The 20388-nt window shown below is 51.2% G+C and overlaps 1 protein-coding gene across 4 annotated transcripts in view; it reads right to left on the minus strand.

Moving 5' to 3' along the window:
• Ppargc1b (PPARG coactivator 1 beta) overlaps positions 1–20388 on the minus strand; it is a 117672-nt gene that overhangs the window by 31635 nt on the left and 65649 nt on the right. For all 4 annotated transcript variants that reach the window (XM_052742270.1, XM_052742269.1, XM_052742267.1 and 1 more), the window contains exon 2: positions 5425–5598. In XM_052742270.1, coding sequence (XP_052598230.1) covers positions 5425–5598 — 174 coding nt within the window. The remainder of the gene's footprint in view (positions 1–5424; positions 5599–20388) is intronic.

Consider the following 20388-nt stretch of genomic DNA (forward strand, 5'->3'; position numbering starts at 1 on the left):
GCTGGGTGGAATGAGAATTCCCAGGGTGCCATAAATTATCAGCCGTAACATAACTGGAAGGGCTTTCGGGATCACCCAGTGGCCAGGGGTGTCAAACAAGTGGTGTGTGTGTGTGTGTGTGTGTGTGTGTGTGTGTGTGTGTGTGTGTGTATGTGTGTGTGTTCCAGCTCATCTGCGCCATGGATGACGTCATGCCAGAGTCCTGGTGACACAGGAGGGCTCTAGGCAGCAACCTCAACCAGTCACAGCTGGCGCTCCTTGGGAAACCTACCCACCATTCTTTCCGCAGGTGGGCTGAAGCCCCAGAACAAAGACCTGCCAGAGCTACATAGCAAACCAGGGCAGGGCCAAGGATGAGAGAACCCTAACTTATAGAGCATGGGCATGGGGTGGAGATGAACACAAAATGGCAGAGACCATGATGAGGCTGGATGTAAGCCACAGTGACTAACAAAAGACCTGTTTCTCGGTCCCTCTTCCTGAGCTGCCTAGCTCTGGAATGGCTGGGTGGGGTTCGGAGAAGGGCCACCTTACCCACACTGCCCTGGCTCCTTCCAGGCCTCCTGGCTGCCCTGTAGGCGCCTTTAGATATCATTGGAGCTGGCTACCTCATCCTGCCTGGGCCCATTAGCTTGCTCCCCCTGCTCGGCTTAGAAACGGAGCGAAAATTAATGGAGAGTTAATCAGCTGAGAAGAGATATTAATAGACTTGCCCCACCCCCAGCCTTCCCTGGCTCATCTCAGGCTGGAGGAAAAGGAGTCTTGGAGAAGCCTTAGTGAAATACTCCATTTGGGGACTGGAGTGGCATGAAGGAATGGTACAGAGCCAGAAGAATACACAGAAAAAGTCACTCACAACCCAACATGCCCTTCTTCTAAGAGGGTCCGTGAATTCCCGGCATCTCTAAGGACTGGTGACTTCCTCCATCTTTTTTTTTTTTTTTTTTTTTTTTTTTTTTTTGGTTTTTTGAGACAGGGTTTCTCTGTGTAGTTTCAGTGCCTGTCCGGATCTCGCTCTGTAGACCAGGCTGGCCTCGAACTCACAGAGATCCCCCTGGCTCTGCCTCCCAAGGGCTGGGATTAAAGGCGTGCGCCACCACCACCCGGCTTGACTTCCTCCATCCTTAACACACCAAGAAACTGTGATACAGTCCGTGTTCCTTCTTCATTCCTCACGCAGGGAAGCTGAGGCCCCGGAAAAGGGAGCTTGCCAAGGCCATATTGCATGAAGTAGCCAAACATCTGCTTACTCTAGAGCATTCACTAAGTGCCTGTCATACCCTGGCCCCAAGACTTTAAGACATACAGAAAATGGAAAGCAATGCCCATGTCCCCAAATCTTGTCAACCCTTAGAAGTATAGCTTGCCCCCCTTTCTCTTAGTTTGTTCCCATAGCAATGGTGCCATTGGATTGTCAGAACAGGACACTGACACTGTATCATGCTCCAGCGTGCTCCCTCTGCCGCAGTCCTCCCCTCCCCCCAGTGGGAGGAAACTAAGTTAAAGGCAGAAAGAGGATCAGAACCAGTGGACCCTGGGTCTCAGCTCAAGGTTTTGGAAGAGGTCAAAACACCTACTAACTGAACCCTTACCATGGGCAAAGGCTTCAGAAATGAGTAAACCGTTCAGGGAGAGCATAGACAGAAGATGTCCACGGGCAGAAGTGACCAAATGCCTCAGGAGGCGTGACCCATGGCTCTGTTTATGTGATTTGTTAGGGCTGGATGCAAGGCTAGACACAGACAGGGTGAAGTCCTGGGGTACAATACGCCAACTGAGGACCCAGCCCCAGAGTTGATGAAGGGGTGGAGGGATGCCAGACAGATCATGATGGCCACAGACTGCCGTCACACCATCACCCAGACAGCAGGCTCGGTTGCTTAGAATGGCCTGGTCTGGGGGAGTGGCCATGAGCAGGAGAGGTTCTGTGTAAGAGCTCCGCCCACCATGAAGGCTGACTGCTCACTGGGCTGGGAGCCTCAGCAGGCTCCTTCAGCTCGGAGCCCATTTCACCCATGATATGACTTTCCCGGAGGCCTGCTGAGGCTCTGGCTAGGAAGAGTAGGTTCCGGCATGTGCAGTCTCCCGGGGATGGTCTCCAGCAGCACTCTGACCCCACGTGTACATTAGTTCTCTGCAATCTGAAAGCAGTTTTGAAAAACTGTCCCCAAAGAGAGCGGAGGCAGTGCTGTTTTGGCACCGTGTCTAAGTTTTGCTTTTTTGGTTTTTTCGAGACAGGGTTTCTCTGTGTAGCTTTGCGCCTTTCCTGGAACTCACTCTGTAGACCAGGCTGGCCTCGAACTCACAGAGATCCGCCTGTCTCTGCCTCCTGAGTGCTGGGATTAAAGGCGTGTGCATCACCACCGCCTGGCTTGGTTTTGCTTTTTTTAAACAGTTGGTAAAGCATTTGCCTTGTGAGCAAGAGGACCAAGTTCAAGGCTCAGAACCCATGTTTCAAACAAACAAACAAACAAACAACAAAACAAGAGTGGCAGCATACACTTGCTATTCCAGTGTCAGGGAAGTGGAAACAGGTGAATTCTAGACCAGTGACAGAATCTGTCTCAAAAAGCAAGATGTGTCGAGCATAATAATATGTGTCTTTAAAATGGCAGCACTCAGAAGGCAGAGGCAGATAAATCTCTGCCAGGAATACATACATGGTGAGACCCTGTCTCAAAAGCAAACACAGACAAAAGGCAAGGTATATGGTACCTGACGAATGACACAGAGGTTGTCCTCTGGCCTACACACACACACACACACACACACACACACACACACACACACACACACACACTCACATACTCACATACACACACACGCACACACACACTCACATATACACACATACACACACACACTCACATACACACACACACTCACATACACACACACACTCACATATACACACACACACTCACATATACACACATACACACTCACATATACAAACATACATACACATACATACATACATAAACACACACACACACAGAGACGGAGACAGAGAGACAGAGAGAGAGAGAAATACAGAGACAGACAGAGACATCCCAGATGGAGCCAGACAGGGCCAGAGCCCAGCCCTCACAGGATTGGCAAAGGGGTTCCACATAGTAGCGCATGCTATGGGCTCCTAAGTTCGAACCTTTGCCCTGATCCTTCCTAGCTGTGTGACCTGGAGCCGGTCACCCCAGCTCTCTGGGCTTTATTTTCCTCACCTACAAAATGAGTGACTAATAATATGCAATTTAGAGGTTAGAATAGTCTCAAGGAAAATCCATACTATGAATAAGACTCTATGGTGAGGTCCCGACTACCTATACTTCCTCCCCAGCACTGCAAGCTCCCAGCGGCTGCTCTAGGATCACTGTTCCTGCCCTTCCACTCCCCCTGGCTAACTACCAGAGGCCTTTCCCTGACACCAGCCTCCAGCCATTCTCTGCCCTAGGCCCTGGTAGTCCCTGCCACTGGCTTATGTGTTTGCTAATCTAGGGTCTACTGATGACCTCAGCTCTTGACACACAGGGAGCTTGACAGGCTGCTCTGGAAGGACAGACGACAAGCTCCGTCTCCAGGACTATGCAAGATGCGCAATGACATACAAGCCCCATGTGGGCATGGTACAGTGCTACCTGGCTACCACAGAGGCTCACTGAGCCTAGGCACCTGCCTCTATGGGAAAGATGATTTTGGGAAAAGATCAGTACATCTGCAGGTTCCATCACCCAGCTTCAACATGGCGAGCCTTATTTCATCTGTGGCCATTCACGCGGGGCACCCCCTGCCCCAACACACACAAGCAAATGTCTGTAGAACTTGCTTTATTCTGAAGAACAACCCAGACATCTCATGCTATTAGTCTACTTGAAGAGGCCTTCTTAAAGGACTGCTAGTCATCATGTGTAACACGAATCTTAAAAGGTCTTATAATAAAAAACTCAGAGCCAGGTATGGGGGTGAAAGCTGAAAGATCAGAGAAGCAGAACAGCCAGCCACTAGTTCTTACCTCTACAAAACCCTCAGCCTCAAGAGAGCGACTTCCTGTTTCCTCATGCCTTATGTATCTTTCTGTGTCCTGCCATATTACTTCCTGGGATTAAAGGCATGTGTCACCACTGCCTGGTTCTATTTCTCTCATGCAGCCCAGTGTGGCCTTGAACTCACAGAGATCCAGATGGATCTCTGCCTCCCGAGTGATATGATTAAAGGAGTGTGTTACCACTGCCTGACCTCTATGTCTAATTTAGTGGCTGGCTCTGTCCTCTGATCCCCAGGTAAGCTTTATTGGGGCACACAATATATCACCACAATCATGTGCCTGGGCTGGACACCCAAGCCACTGACTGAAAGCACTTTGCAGAATGGCTGGTTTTGTTGAACCTCTGGGTGCTCTTCCGGGTAAGAGTTGACGAGAGAACAGAGTGAGGCAATACACACAGGCAGAAACAGTACTGCAGAGATGCTCAGTACTGCAGAGATGCTCAGTACCATAAGCCCCATCCCAGAGTCCTGATCGAAAAGTCCTGGCTCAGGAAGCAGGTTGGATTTATATTGTTGATGTCATGTTAAGATTTGTTTATCCATTTTTTTTTTTTTTGAGACAGGGTTTCTCTGTGTAGCCTTGGCTGTCCTGGAACTCGCTCTGTAGACCAGGCTGGCCTTGAATTCACAGAGATCCTCCTGCCTCTGCCTCCCGAGTGCTGGAAGATTTGTTTTTTCCATTTATGTGTATGTGTCTTGCACCTGTGTGCAGTGTCGGCAGAAGCCAGAAGAGGGTGTCACTTCCCCTGGAGCTAGAGTTACAAGTGGTTGTTAAGTGCTGAGCACCAAACTTGAGTCCTCTGGAGGGGTAGCAAGTGCTCTTGACTGCCGGCCCATCCCCCCAGCTCCTGGTTTTTGTTTTTTCAAGATAAGAATTCGCTCATGGAAGGAAGCCCAGGCCGGCATCAAACTCATGGCTATCCTCCTGGCTCAGTCTCCCCAGTGCTGGGATTTACAAGCATGAGTCGGGGATGCCTGGCTCAGAGTCTGAGTCTAGTTCAGTTACTGAGGAAGTGACTTGCCCAACCTCTCAAAGCCTCAGTTTCCCCATTTATAAAGTCAAGAAGTAACGGCACCTGCCTCGTGGAAAAGGAGCTGAGGATTCAATGAGATGATGTGGGCGCAAAGGACTCAGACCCCCCTGGCCCCCGAAGGGGCTTGCTTCCACCTGCAAAGCACCCAGGGGGCAGCTCATTCCAGACCCTACTTTCTGGAGGTGGCAAAACAGGCCAGGCAAGGGTGCGAGAGCTGTCCTAAGCCAGGTGTAGATCCAGAGAGGGAAAGGGGATCCCAAGATCTTGCGTGAGTGGGTGCACGTTGGTTTGAACAAACACAGAAGGTAGGGAACAGAGCATAGGACTGATGAGAGTCAGGGCCCACCTGGAAGAGCTCGGCGTCATCAGGGCTGTACTGGCTGGGCTCTGTCTCTGAGGTCTCGGGGCACCACTGCAGCTCCCCAAAGCACGCGGCTGAGTCAAAGTCACTGGTGTCCAGCTGGGAGAGGTCGAGCTCTGGAAAGTCAGCACACAGCTGTTCCTCCCCGGATTCCCCATCCTGAGGAGACAGGAAGGAAAGAGGTGATCAGAGCTGAGTGTGGCCACACCCAGCCAGGAACCTGCTTGTTCATAAAGCTGTGGATCGGGACTCTCTACCAAGACCCAAGTTTGCCAAATAACCAATAAATGTAAAGATCTGCCCCAATCCTTAAAACTGTTGAGCCTACTGGAAGATAAGGTGGGCCCTGCAGCACAAGGCCCCTCCGCCTCTTCCTTTCTCTTTGTACTCGTACACATCCCTCAAAACCCTGCCCACACAGTAGGTCTTTCTTCTTACCGGGACTGCTTTGTTGAACACTTTATTAGCACCTCTAAACAGTTACCATTTTATAAAAGTCCCCCTCACCTGGAAGGCGATGCCTCATAGCTAATGTCCTTTATTTTATTAGTCACAGAACAGAACAAGGAGATAATAATGTCTGACACTGAGTGATTCCCGAGCTCTTGGGAAACACCGAAGTCCACGGGCATGTTATAATTATTTATAATGTCTGAAGTGTGGAAGACCACCCAGAGGATAGGTTGGAAATAAAACCGTAACACACCTTTATTACAGAATACCACAGTCCTATCGAAAAAGAATGAGGCAGATCTATGGATCGCCTTGAAAATGTGCCAAAGAACCACCTAAGTTACGGAACAGCCTCATGCAGAAGACAATCCACATGCGTAGGGAAGGAAATGGCCACCAAGCTGCAAGCTTCCCCACGTAGGATAACATCCACGTAAGCTCACAGGAAGAGGTCTACAGAGCTCCCACCCACCTGCAGGGAGGTGAGTGAGCGTGGAAGGAAGTGACAGGGGACTCTGGTAGCAGCACCATCCTGACCAACCGTTCTCAAAGGACCAGGGCCAGCTTCGTCCTCGTCTCCTGGGGATTTTCTTTTCTTTCTCTTTTTAAAAATAACTTATTTATTTTTATTTTATATACATCGGTGTTTTGCCTACAGGTGTGTCTGTGTGAGGGCATCGGACCCCCTGGAACAGGAGTTACAGACAGTTGTGAGCTGCCGTGTGGGTGCTTGGGTATTGAACCCGGGTCCTCCGGAAGAGCGGCCAGTGCTCTTAACGGCTGAGCCATCTCTCCAGTCCCATTTCTGGGGATTTTCTATCCATGCAGACCCTCGGGCCAGGCCACCTCTGCTAAGTCACAAACTGCCAACTTTCTCCTGGTACCCAAGGTCATCCATCACCAATTATGGGACTGCCTTGAAGACTCAGAAACCCTTGAGGCAGGAGGACGGCGCTGTAGTGGGACACCACAGATTTTGAGGGAAGTAGCTGAGGCCTGGCTATCCAGAGTCTAAATTTCTACTCATCAGCCACCAGCCTGATAGGGAAGGCCATTCACATGACCTTCTGAGGCCCAACTGTCTCACTATAAAATGGGCACGGCACCAGTGTCTTACAGGCTCAAAAGTAATTGAGGTGGAGTTACAGTCCGGCCCCGTAAGTACTCAATAAATGTCAGCTAAGGGTAGTGACCTCAGAGAAAGACAACAGTCACAATAAAAGCAGCCGAGTTCTATGGCAGATGGGTGGGACTGGCCTCAGGGGGGGAAAAAGGCAAACACGACACTCAGGAGAAATAGGCTTTTCCCTGGCCTTTTCCTAATTGTTCCCACTTACTAGGCCTCATAAATTATGAATAAATGTATATAATTAGCTCAACTTGAAACAGGAAAAGGGCTTTTACCCAAATTTGGGTCAAATATCTTAATTGGCATTTTGCAAGAATCCGGCCTATAGGGGCAGCATGGGAACCAGGCCTCTCTGCCCGTGGCCATTCCTGGCTGAGTCTCAGGCCAAGCAGCACTGTGCCAGCAAATGTGCTCCAGGGGGCGGGGGATGTCCCTACCATCCCCGCTCTCCATCTTCTCCAACACACGTCCATCCAGTAGCCCTAAGTATTGAGCTGCGGAGTTACTCAGAACCATGTACTGGAGAATATGCGACAGCCAGGAGTGGAACAGACAAAACTGACCACTGTCCTCTCAGAGGTGGACCCCTGGGGCTGAGGAAGAGAGGGTGCTAGGCAACCCACACAAAAGACATGATTAGAGCCATCTCCTCTTATCTGTACAGAAAATTCCAGAAGTAAGCAATTCAAAAGTTATAAATTATGCGCCATTCTGATCTGCATGGTAAAATCTTAAGTAGTCTGGCCCTGTCTCTGAGTCCTCCATTTGTCCAGCGTACCTATAGGGTGTATACTGCCTGCCCATTAGGGTCTCCGGAGTCATCCTCATTACCGACAGTCTGTTGTGGCATGACGGTGCTGTTTCCAGTGACCGATTATCTCACAGCAAATGCCCCAAAGTTCAAGAGCAGCCATGCTGCCCTGGCAAGATGCTAACGTGGAGCCATGAAGCACTTCTCGTAGGGGAAAAGGCAAGCTAGCGCTCTAATCAGGAAAGAGAAGAGTCCTATGACAAGGTGGGTTAAGGTCTAAGACGCAATCTAAGAATTTGTGAAGGGGTTGGGGGGGGGGAATTCCACGCTGATTTTGCTATCGCACGCACGCACGCACGCACGCACGCACCTCAAACGTTTACAGTTAAGGTCGCAGTACAGAGTGAAAGCTTAGTACAGGTGGAAAGGGCTTCACATGTTGTGCACATGCATAGAAAAAAAAAAGCCTACAGTATTCGGGGTCTGGCGTTCTCTGTGGCTTCAGGCATCTACCTGGGATCTGGAACACAATCTTCAAGAATAAGAAGGACCACTGCACAAATTGTGACGAGGCTAGCTAGATGCTTCTGGGCCTAGCTGGGAGTCTGAAGGTGAGAGGGGACATGCTGCCTTAACCCTGAATCCCTGCGGTGAGCCAGCCACGGCAGCCACCCCAGCCACGGCAGCCACCCCAGCCACGCCAGCCACGGCAGCCACCCCAGCCACGCCAGCCACCCCAGCCACGCCAGCCACGCCAGCCACGCCAGCTCTGAATCATCCATGCTCCACAGCTGCTGCCACTAAAGGTGGGTTCTCTCCGCTACTTCTTGGCACTTCTGTGCCCTTTGTACCCGGTCTGTGGCAATGCAGCTGGAGGCTTTGGTTCCACGTTTGGGCCATTTTAAAGCTGGAACAGCTGTGTGTAAGTCTTTCTGTGGACATACGCCTTTATTTCTCTGGGGTGTATATTAGGTCTGAATTTGCTGGGTCATTTTGGAGCACGGGGAGCTAACTGATTTAGATGGAGGGGGTGAGGTGGGGGCAGGTAAGGCTTCCTAATGGAGCAGACAGAAGCCAGGTGATGGGGGAGGCAGGAGGGGCACTAGACAGGGCGAAGACCTCAGTAAGCGCGAGCCTAGGACATGCTAACGTGGATGGAGGCGCTGGGTGCTGAGATCAGCAGGCTGCAGCTCATTGCCTGGAGCTGGGGCCGGGGGGGGGGGGGGGGGCAGCGGACGGAGAGGCAGGTGGCAGCCGGATCAGGTGGGATTGTAGGAGATTTGGGTTTTACTCGGAGTGTGATGGGGGGGGGGGGGGGGGTAGGGTCAGCGCAGCAAGGGCGGCATTAGGCTGTTGGAGGCATCCAGGAGACAGGAAGCAGCAAGCTGGAGAGCCATCACCCAGGGCCTGTAGAAGGAGGCCCTGAAGCTGGGACAGAGAGTGTGAGTGAGACAGCAGGGGCCTGCCGAGCAGCAGAGCCTTCAGCAGTCAGCTCTGCTACCTCCTTCGTCTCTCTGACCCCAGCCACTCAGAGCGGCTACCGCCACAGCACCCACTTTTGAGAAACAGCCTTAGAATGGAAGCTTCAGATCCCCAGTTCAGCCAGGAGCCAGCAGTCCTGAAAGGTAGCCCAGGTGGAGAATGACCTGGGGGGCGGGGGTGGGGCGCGGGTAGAAACTCCTTGCAGAACCGGATAAAAAGACCGGAGGGTGCGGCACAGTGGTCAAGCGCCCGCTTTTTTAGCATGTACAAAGTTCTAGGTTCAGTCAGTCCCCAGAACTGCCAAAAGGAAAGAGAAACACAACGAAAATTCTTCACACGTATGCAACATACACGTGTGCACACAGAATTCACACACACAACTCTGAGGTCTTTGCTGCCTCCGTCACTTGGCAGATGTGGAAACTGAGGCCCATGGCGGATAACAGGTCGGCTCAGGTTCATCGGGGAGTGTCCCTCCTTGGCAACCACACCACTTCCTTCACAAAATACCCATCAATGCCCATGATGGCTGCACATATTGATCCCCATAGCAGCTCAATATACTCAGGGCAGAGCCAGCATATAAAAATAAAGAGCCGCAGCCTTGTACCCTGGTCAATTAGGCCCAAGACCACGCTCCAGCTAAAAACCATTAGGCGCTCTGCTAATGGGACATTCTTGGCCTTCTCTACATTTAGAGGCTTTTGAAGGGGTGCCTAAGGTGACCCAGTTCCCTGGGAAAGGTCTTAGTCGGGGCTTTCTGGCCCGGTCCCAGCCACCTACCTTCTATAAGCTCTGCTGGTAGAGCCAAGAGGTCACACAGCACAGGGCTAATAGCCACTGCTATTATTGCGTGCCTACTATATGCCAAAAGCCATGCGAATGCCTCGTGTACACCTTCTCATCAGAGTCCTAGAACAACCCTAGATGCTACTGGGCAGGAGACTGGGGCACGGAGGTCACCTGAGTTTCTTGCTACGGCTGCAATAACAGCATACTCTCTGTGTATGGTACCTCAACAACAGAAAATCAGGATCCATAGGCCCAGAGGCTAGCAGGCTGCCACCAGGATGCCATCGGGGCCCCTCCAAGGCTTTCAAGAGAAAGAACTGCTCTGTCTCAGTCCCCTCTCTTTGCCTTGGAGGTAGCCAGCTTCCCTGTCTGCACACATTTCCCCCTTTTGATAAGGACCCTAGCCGCACCAGATCAAGGCCCACCTAACTGACCTCAATGGAGCGTGATCCTTTCTGTAAATACCTTATCTCCAAATAGTACCCAAGGTCCCCGAGAGGTGAGGCTGAGTCAAACCCGAGGCTTTCCTCTAAAAAGCCGGTGCGACCGTCTATTACTGTTGGTTGAGTATGAAAGAACACTGAAGACCATTCATTCCCACTTACAGAGGGGGAAGTGTGGCTTAGGATGGGGGTTGGGAATGGTCCAAGTCATGTGGCTGAGCAAGGACAGGTCTGGGGACAGCAGCAACACCGCACCATGCCCCCAGCTTCCTGTGCACAACTTGCTGCCCACATCGGCTCCCCTACAGAGCGGCTGTGCCATACGGCCCTTCCTCTGGCAGCACCACACCCCTCATCTGAAAGGGTTATGGCTTCCTTGAGCCAGGGATAGAAATGACCCTGGCAGAGGATTTGCAAGGCTTCACTCCAGACTCACATAAGTGGCTTCATTGGAAGCTTGTGTATCTTGTTGGAAATCGATCCCCTGCTTCAGAAAGAATGCATCTTCAGGGGAAAAAGAAAAAAAAAAAACATCCAGTCCAGTTTTCGAGCCTACAATCAGCAAATCTAGCTTACTCCACAGAGCAAATTCCCAGAATTCCTGGGTGGAAGGGAGGAGGGGTGGCAGGTAGATGCAGGGACAGCTTATGTCTTTCAGTGGATTCTAAGAACTTGAGACTGGAGAGATTACAGAAAGAGTTGGTCCCTCTTGCCCAAATCTCTCCTACGATCCTTGAATTTATCTAATGTCTCAGAGCCACATAAGCTTTGGGGCAATATTTAGGCTGAACCCAGCAGGAAATGAACAAAATCGGTAAGTGAACTCGCAAATGAACTTCCAGAGTGGAAACACAAGTACTTGTATTGAGGTGCCAAGCAGTTAGGCCAGGTGGGCAGCAAGCAGGCCCCGGCCTTGCTGCTGATATTGCCTCTGAGATCAAGACAGTGATATTCGCTTGGTTTTACAAACACTGACAGTAAGGAGAGTCCTACCTCCCAGGCCTCTTAAAAAGTAAGGAAGAGGGCTGCAGAGATGACTCAGAGGTTAAGAGCATTGGCCACTGGCTGCTCTTCCAGAGGTCCTGAGTTCAATTCCCATCAACCACATGGTGGCTTACAACCATCTACAATGAGATCTGGTGCCCTCTTTTGGTGTGCAGGCATACACGCAGGCAAAACACCGTATAAATAATAACGAGGAGGAGGAGGAGAGGAGGAGGAGGAGGAGGAGGAGGAGGAGGAGGAGGAGGAGGAGGAGGAGGAGGAGGAGGAGGAGGAGAAGAAGAAGAAGAAGAAGAAGAAGAAGAAGAAGAAGAAGAAGAAGAAGAAGAAGAAGAAGAAGAAGAGAAAATAAGCCAAGTGCCTATGCTAGGCCCTCCATGAGTGACCCCACAAATTCATACGTTCAAATCCTGGTCCCCAAGGTGAAGAATGATAATAATGTTAGGAGATGGGGCATTTGGGAGGTGACTGGGTCATAGGGTGGACCTCTTGTGAGTGAGATTAGTGTCTTTAGAATTTAGGAAGCTTTAGCAGCCATTACTAATCCATTACAACTAGCCTAGTCTAGACCACGACCCCGAGCCTCCATTACTTTCTAAGAAAGGAGGAAGGGAAATACACACAAGTTATTCCCTTCTTCTCTGACATCCTTGTTTGGTCTACCTCCCACCCGTTCCCTCCCAAGTGGGAGGAGTCCCCTGACTATCCTTGGGAACTGTTCCTCCCCTAAAGCCAAGAGGCCAAAGTAAGCATGTCTGCCCCAGTGGGCAGGATTGGATACAGGCTTTGTGTAGCATTTGGTTAAGAAGGCTCAGCTCTTCCAGACAGGCTGGCAGCCATCTTTGCCAGCGCCTAGGAGCAGCAGCCTAGACTGCCGCAAGCTAGGGCAAGACAGAGCCAAGCCGGAGAGGTGGAGGAGTCTAAGAAAATCACTTACACACTGGCTCCGGCTGGGTCTGAAGGTAGTGACTCCCTGCGCTGTGCAGTTGTGCATGTGTGCAAGTAAATAAATCCCTTCTAGGGCCGGGCGGTGGTGGCACACACCCTTAATCCCAGCACTTGGGAGGCAGAGCCAGGTGGATCTCTGTGAGTTCGAGGCCAGCCTGGGCTACCAAGTGAGTTCCAGGGAAAAGGCGCAAAGCTACACAGAGAAACCCTGTCTCGAAAAACAAAACCAAACAAACAAAAAAATCTAAACTGCATGCAAGCTGGAGTTTGTACCACTTATCAATGACCAAGTGACGGCTAATTCATCTCTCTTACATTAAAAAAAGAATCCAATCTTCTTGTTGTCTTCCAAATTAATACAAAACTCCTAAAGCAGTCTAGAAGAACTGTAAAAAGTATAGGCAAGCTTTACCTCCCCCTCCCCCAATTACTACAGCATCATCTGGAATAACATACACACAAATGCAAGGAAGAATAAATGGATAAAATGGGGGTGCCCTGAGCCCAGCCTGAAAAGTACCGAACTGCCTGAAATCAGAGATCCTTGGAAGGGCCTTCCCCTCAACACTCAAGGCTAAACCCTTGGGCCAGGCAACCATGGAAGTATCTGGCCTTGGGCCAGCTGAACACAACATGGTGCTCAGCCCTTTACGGCCAGGCCCCAAGCCCTAGCCAAGTAAGTGGTCAGGGACCCTAACAGAAGGATTCTAGGTCTGGTAAGAATGGACGCTCTAGCTGAGAAAGGAAGACAGGGTCCAGTACTCACACCTGGCCATGAGCTTACCCCTGTCAGCTGCAAAGGAGCCAAGGTAGCAGTGTGCTTGGGACAAGCGCTCTGACCCAGGGTCAGGGCATCAGAACCACCCTGGACAGCAACCTCTGTGTCGTAGCCCAGCTCTACTCAGAACTTTCTTACCATGCTAGTGTTTCCATTGGTTGTAGGCATCTGATCTGCAGTCTCCAGCAGGCCGGCCAACCAGGTTAACTGGTATGCTCCCATCCCGCATACCCTCATCGCTCACCTACCTGCTTTCTAGAGCCGGTGATCTGCCCGGTGCTGCCTCCTCCCAACTCCTTTGTTACTATCAATTTTAAATAGTTTTTAACTAGAAAATATGAGTAGATAAGAAGAGAGCTCTGTGAAAAACTAAGGTGTGGGCTGTGGAAGGTTCCAAGACTCTTGAGTTACTAAAACAAATGAACAAAAAAATCTGCGTTCAAGTTTCATGCGGATGAGATCCTAATCAAAGATGAGACCCTGACGAGGAAGGAGATCCGGATCAGAGATGAGGAGGTGAGAGGCCTCGGAAAGCATCTAAGATCCAACTGTGTGGCTCCCCCAGCAGGACATGGGGGGCTCCAGCCCTGGGGTGAGAACGATGCTGGAATTACTGGGACTCTCAGTTCCACAGTCCTCTAGCCAAAGAGGCAAGACGAAGGCATAGAAAACGTGGCTTTGTTAAGAGGATAGATGCGGCATTCATTCCATGACGTGGTGCTCTGACCTTTTCCTAGGAATTCCCATCCCCCCTACAGCCCCTCTCTCCGCCATCAGATAAGCTGTGACGGCTGAACACCTACCTAGTCTACCTCCACTGCACCAGAAACAGCCTTGTATCAGTTGGGGGGCACCCTAAGAAGGAGGGCGCAGGAATGGTTCCTTGTCACGCTTTCCGAAACGATTCTCTCATCTTGCAGGTAAAGAAATCCGAGGCTCACAGAAAAGGGAACAGGGGAAGGTCACCCAAGATCCACCCAGCCAGCTCCAGGATCTCCCTGTATAAACTCTTTTCAAAATGACAGGTCACTTCCTCCACAGCTGTGGTCCCTGTACCCAAATTCTGGGTAAGAGTCCCGCCTGCCATGAAAAGGGGCGGGAAAGAGAACAGAGGTTCACAGGGCAGGTGCTATCTTGCTTAGACATCCCTTCCGGACTCCCTGTGGCCTCCAAGCAGTCCCTTATCTCTCTGAGATCTGTGAGCTTGGGTTGCTGGGCAGGGTGGGATTACCTGGGGGTTGGGAGCTCTTGCAGGACCTGGTTGCAGGCCTTTGGAGTCCAGTCTCCCTTTGGCACCTGGGACTGGGGGTGAAGGTGGGGGTGGGGGTGGGGGTGGGGCAGGTACTCTCTTCTCTACCCATGGCAGCATGGATACTGGATGGTGACATTAGGGCCTCTCAGCAGGCACACTGACGCCCAGGCCCAGGAAGGCACTGTTTGTTTTTAAACAATAAAAGCTTAGTGTATGTTGTGGCTTGGGCTATGTACTTTGTGTTTGCCTGGCCTTGCCGCTGATTGTATGCACTTGAACTCAAGGGCCTCTTGAATTCCCACGAGAGTGGCAGGAAAGACACTCACTTACTCAACTGCCAAGCGATGCCTGCATGAACATCCAGAGGCAGAGCTAGCCCTGGCCTGCGTCTTCTTATTCGTCGGCAGCCATTGTGCCTCTGGGCATCTCCAGAGTCCCCGCTGCATGCATGTGGGCTCCCACCTGGGGCCGTCGGCACTGGCACCCCTCACCTGCCAGTGTCTGCTTCCCTCACGGTCTCCAACCCATGGCCACTTGTCCAGGCCACCCCGACTCTGGCTTTGCCAGCTCCCCGCTGAGATTCTCTCAATAAGCACTTCACTTCCTGGAATAATTTTCACTACTTTCAAGCACGCAATTTAGTGGCATTAACTACATGTATCCACACTGTTGTGCGACCATCACCAACCACCCACTCCTGAACTTTTCTCCTGTTTTAAATGTTTCTGCTCCTTCACCAGGAGTTCTCAGGCAGCAGCCGGGCCCTGCCCGCAGCGCACAGCATAGTGTCTGGCATGCAGTAGGTGCTCAGCGAAGGTGCTGTGCAATAAACAGGACCAGTGCTTTCTGAACTGTGAAGGGCAGTGAGCAAGAGTCAAAGAGCATGCGTGAATTTTTTTTTTTCTTCCAGACAACTCCCAAACAAAGCTCGATGGCGTTTACAGCCTCAGTTAATCACATAATAATTTCACGTCTGTCAAAAAAAAAAAAAAAAAAAAGGCCCCGTGTTCCTTTTCTCTCCTGGTTCTAGGCCCCTTTTGTGAGGTCAAGAATTAAGCTATGTGATCGTACAAGCCAGCTGACATCAACACTTACCATTTCAGCACCATTCCCTCGGCCCAACACGAGCGACATCTATCAGTGGCTGAAGGGCAGGCCCAAAAATAAACCACTAGGATCAAATGCCACTCGGAGCTGCTCTGCTGATACTCGAGTGGCTAAGAGGCCTTGGGAGGCTCAGTGATGGGGTTAGGGGGTGGGGATCTGTCACAGTAATGTGCAGGAATTGGAAGGCAGAACCGTAGCTGAGAAGAGAGTAACTTAGGCATCAGAAAGCCAGGCAGCCAAGGCCATCTTATTCTAAAAGCCACATTCAAGAAGGGGCAGGGGGAGGTGGAGACAGAAGAGCCACCCATGACTAACAAACGACCAGAACTCTAAAGGCGGGGTGGGCCGTACTGAGTTACCCCTTCGCCGCAGGCTCTGGTACAGCCACCCTGGCACTCCCAGGTTCCCGCCTTTATTTTTAAAATTGGTACCTTTATACAGATTATTATTGTTTTGAACAATGAATTGAAATCCAATTTATTTTGATGACTGAATTATTTGCCCAGGAGCCAAGGGCCTTCCTGGCGGAATGCAGTAAAGGAGGTGCTCCGTGTGTAGGAGACGAAGATGGAATTATGCCCTAAGCCATGTCATTAGCTGAGCCTCGGGATCTCCACCTCTACCTCTCTGCAATGGGACCGCTAAGCCTTCCTTGGCTATGGCCTTGTCCTAGCCTGTTTGGTGAAGTATTTTGAGTGGGAAAGTGTTTGGGAGAACTATGAAATGCTTTCCGTAGGAAAGGTTATTAAATTCTTTCTTCTCCAGCAACCAAGGACTAACATGAGTAGTAGTAAGCACCGTTCCGTTGGGGGCTTGAGTTTTTCCTGAGACAGGTTCTCAATATATACCCAGACTGGACTCAAACTCTTGGTCTCCAGCCTCCTAGCCTCTTGAAGATTAGCATTAGAAATATACAGCATTTTGGAGATGGAGACTGGGGCGATTGGACAGCATGGTGATGACACTTTTTGCATACATTAGTGTACATTTTGTATACTATAGTGTTTTGTTTGGGCACAATAAAAGCAAAATGAATGTTTCAAAGTTCCAGAGACCTAAAAAGACTAAGAAAGGGAAAGGAGGGAAAGCCATACACCCCATTTAAAGGCTCCTTGGAGTCCTGGAAGTCCATTTTCTCTGGTTCTGTTCACATTGACTCCCGCCCCAGCTGGCAGGAAAGACGGCAGCGCCTGGCCAGGGCTCATCTGAAAAACCCTTTGCCTGTTAGCACTGTTATAAATAACCAGAAAGGGGTTCTGGCAGGAGAGGGAAGGTCAGGCAGCCCCATGCAGCATCTGAGGAAATGTCATACTTGACAAGCCAGCAAGGTGCACGCTCACATCTTCAGCCCACCTGCCCAGGCGGAATGAGGCCTTGCTGCCACCTGCCCAGTACGAACAGCCCTGAGGTGGCCGGCTCCTTGGAGCTCTAAGCTGGGATTGGACCCTTGAGGAGTCCCCCTTCCTAGCAGGCTGGGGGGCCCTGGCAGGCTGAGCCAGCCAGGTCCTTACACCAGCCCAGGCTTCTTGGCTAGCCCTCTGCTCAACCCACCCGGGGAGCATGACTCAGTCAGTGCTCAGCCCACCAGTGGCCCTGCTGCCACACAGTGTGGGAGCTGGAGGGCCGCATGGCCCATCTGGTCCCATGGTTCCCAAGCTGGGCTCCCTGGGGAACCTCCAGACTGTTCTTTTCCTCCCCCACAGCCCCAGTAAGGCATTGGGCTTTGAAGAGAGAGGAATTCCGAGGGAGTTAATTAGATTTTCCATTTTTATTAGACAAGAACCATACAGTAGCAAGCCATCTCACTATTTAACCTTAGTGAATTCAACACAAGATGCCTGGCTCCAAAATAAAATAAAATAGCCATGTTTCTAGTTTCTATGTTTGAAAAAATGAGGTACATATTTTGCATTTGGAGTATAATTGCACATATACACATACACACACTACCCACAAGCACACTTGGATGGTGACTTTTTTTTTTTTTTTTTGGAGACAGGGTTTCTCTGTGTAGCTTTGTGCCTTTCCTGGAACTCACTTGGTAGCCCAGGCTAACCTCGAACTCACAGAGATCCGCCTGGCTCTGCCTCCCAAGTGCTGGGATGGATGGTGACTTAAAAGGCTTTAGGAGGCTAATTGGACCCAGACTGCAGACTAAACAACCACTCCTGAAGGACTCTCTCCATCACTGGGTCTGAGTGGCCCCTGAGAGCCTAGTCAAGCAGGTATTCTCCATTTGAGAACAGAGAATCTGAGGCTTGAGGGTAATATGGTTTTGCTGAGCAGGAATGTGAGTCTAGACCTAAGCCTGAATTCTGTGTTGCCCTATTAGGGCTGACCCACACTATGATTGACAAAGCAGAGAAAGGCCTCCTTGACTCTGGGCTACTAGACTCTGAAGCTCTGGCAAGGGGGCATGATCTCAATCCCCTTTGACTCCTTTGCGTCTTTCTGATTCAGAACCCAGGCAACACCTTGCAGAAGTACCCAGGGCAGGGAGCTCAGGACCCACCAGCACTCCAGCAAGCCAGGATGGACACACAGTGTGGCTGAAAACCCATCCCTGGACCACAGCTTCCTAGGATTTCCAACCTAGCTTGCCCAGGAGCCCTCTCTTGCCCACCTCTCCCTGACTTCAGAACAGTGGTCTTCCTTCCCCCAGAATACAGCTCTTGAAGTTTGGACTCGTGACCTCTGCCATGTCCCAGCCACTGTCCTGTCATTCAAATCAGGCAGATCCGTGACACCCCAAGTTACACATTCTCTGAGGCTTATTTATAACACTGTACTTTGGCCATAGCACCAACCCAGGGCCTGGTTGCCTCTACCATGCAGGAACATGAGCCTGGCTGCATCTTCTCTGGGCCGATTCTCAGCATCTAGAAATGCTCAACCTTTGTGGGAACGGTGGGAGGGGAGCTGAGGAAAGAGCCCCCACTCCTCTGGCCAGTTTTGGTAACTGCCTCACCTTCCTATAACACCCATCAGCTCCTTCACACTCTCCCCCTTGGAAGGGGGCTTCTGTATCCATTTATTCCCTATGGAAACTTCTTTCCTTTTCAATGGGTCAGATGAGAAATCCAGACACACAGACTCCCAGATAAAGCTGGTGGGAAAAAGCGATTCTCTTTGGTCCCATAGGCTTTCCTTGGTCATGTGGTTAGGGAGAGCCAGAGGCCAGGCAGGCAGGCTGCTCTGCCGGGGAGGGTTTTCAGTCACAGTGGGGTCTGCCTTCTGCAGAACGTCCAGGGGGAAGAACTGAACAGACCAAGAGAGCTGCCACTCAATCACAAGTACCCACTGACTTCTTAAGAAGTAGCTGACCCAGGATAGGAGTGGCATTGCCCACAGAGGCATTCAAAGGGGCACATTATGTCCAGGGGTCACTCAAGCCTGAAAAAGGAAGCTGGCAGCCCTCGTCCACACTACACAACACTGAGAGCAAATCCCTTCTCTCTCCTTGCCAGGACTTGGGATCACAGAGCTTGTAAGAATTCTTTAGTTCTAAAGCGGACATTCTCCCCTCTGCTCTTCCCAACAAGGCAGAAGTTAAGCCATTTTTTCCAGTAGTGATGCTGAGGTGCCAAGAGAGGAAGTGCCAGCTAGAAAGCTACCTAGCAAGTCAAAGGAAGGAAGAGGACTCCAGCCTCTGGACCTCCAGCTCCTAGCTGAAGCAGTAACAGAGAACGCCAAGTCTGAAGCCTGGAAACACATTCTCTGGGCAGTGGCATGGACCTTGGCCTGGTTATTTCTCTGAGCCTGTTTCCCATATCCCACCACTGGCTAGCCTCAGAGACCAGGAGAAGTCACCAGGGCCTTGGTACATGCAGAGTCACCAAGAGATGCCCTGGGCACAACAGGAAGCCGCAGAAGCCCCCGCAGCAGCTCCTCGTGAGGAGGAAGACGTGAAGGCATGAGTACTGGAGGGCCAAGTGGATGGGGTGAATCATGGGTGAGGGTAAGAGATCTGGCACCTGTTCACGTGTTCCTCCCTGTGGGGTCCCAGAAACAACATCCTCACCTGGAACACCCACCTTTCATGCTGATCTAGACCTCAGGCCTCAGACCCTGCATTTAATAAGCTCCCCTGGTAATACACATGCATGCATATTCAAGTTTGGGAAGCAAGAGTACTGAACTCGAGATGAGACCCCAGCCCGTGACAGAGTGCAACCTCTAAATTCTCCCAGCTGGCAATCCCCATCTAGTGAGAACGGATAGTGCAGAGTACCATCCTAGGTACTGCCCGAGGCTTGGTAAAACCACAGAGGCCAACCACCGCACCAGGAGTCTGGCAGGTAACAGCTGCTACTGTTAAGTTTTCTTTTCCTTGGTGGTGTGTGTGTGTGTGTGTGGGGGGGGGGTTTCGCAGAAGGAAGGCAGCTTCTGCTTCAATTCCAAGTCCTGCCTGCACATCTGGGAGGCGAGGCTGAGACCCCATGGGCAGCAACAGATGGGGACAGGGTGGGAGCAGAGAGGGAAGAGGACAGGAAGTCAGCAAGAAAAAAAGAGCAGCAAAGACCATCCAATCCCCAGAGACAGCGCAGCGGCTCAGCTCACGTGCTAAAGCAGGCGTGGCCAGAAGCCAGCAGGGCCTGAGCAAGGATCCAGAACCACCAGGCTGTGTCCCCTCAGGCCAGACACGACAATGCCTTTCTAGGCTCGGCTCTGAACCGGTTCTTGGGGCTAGGGCAGACACAACAGGGTCAGTAGAGCAAGCAGACTGACGCCCAGGCTATGGGCCACGCCCTGAGCAGGGTCACACATATCTAGGTTGTCCAACGGGATAAGAGGTCCCACACTGTGTAATTC

The sequence above is a fragment of the Peromyscus californicus genome, unplaced genomic scaffold (assembly GCF_007827085.1).
Source record: "Peromyscus californicus insignis strain IS unplaced genomic scaffold, ASM782708v3 Scaffold_17__1_contigs__length_78620276, whole genome shotgun sequence".
NCBI classification, from domain to species: Eukaryota; Metazoa; Chordata; class Mammalia; order Rodentia; family Cricetidae; genus Peromyscus; species Peromyscus californicus.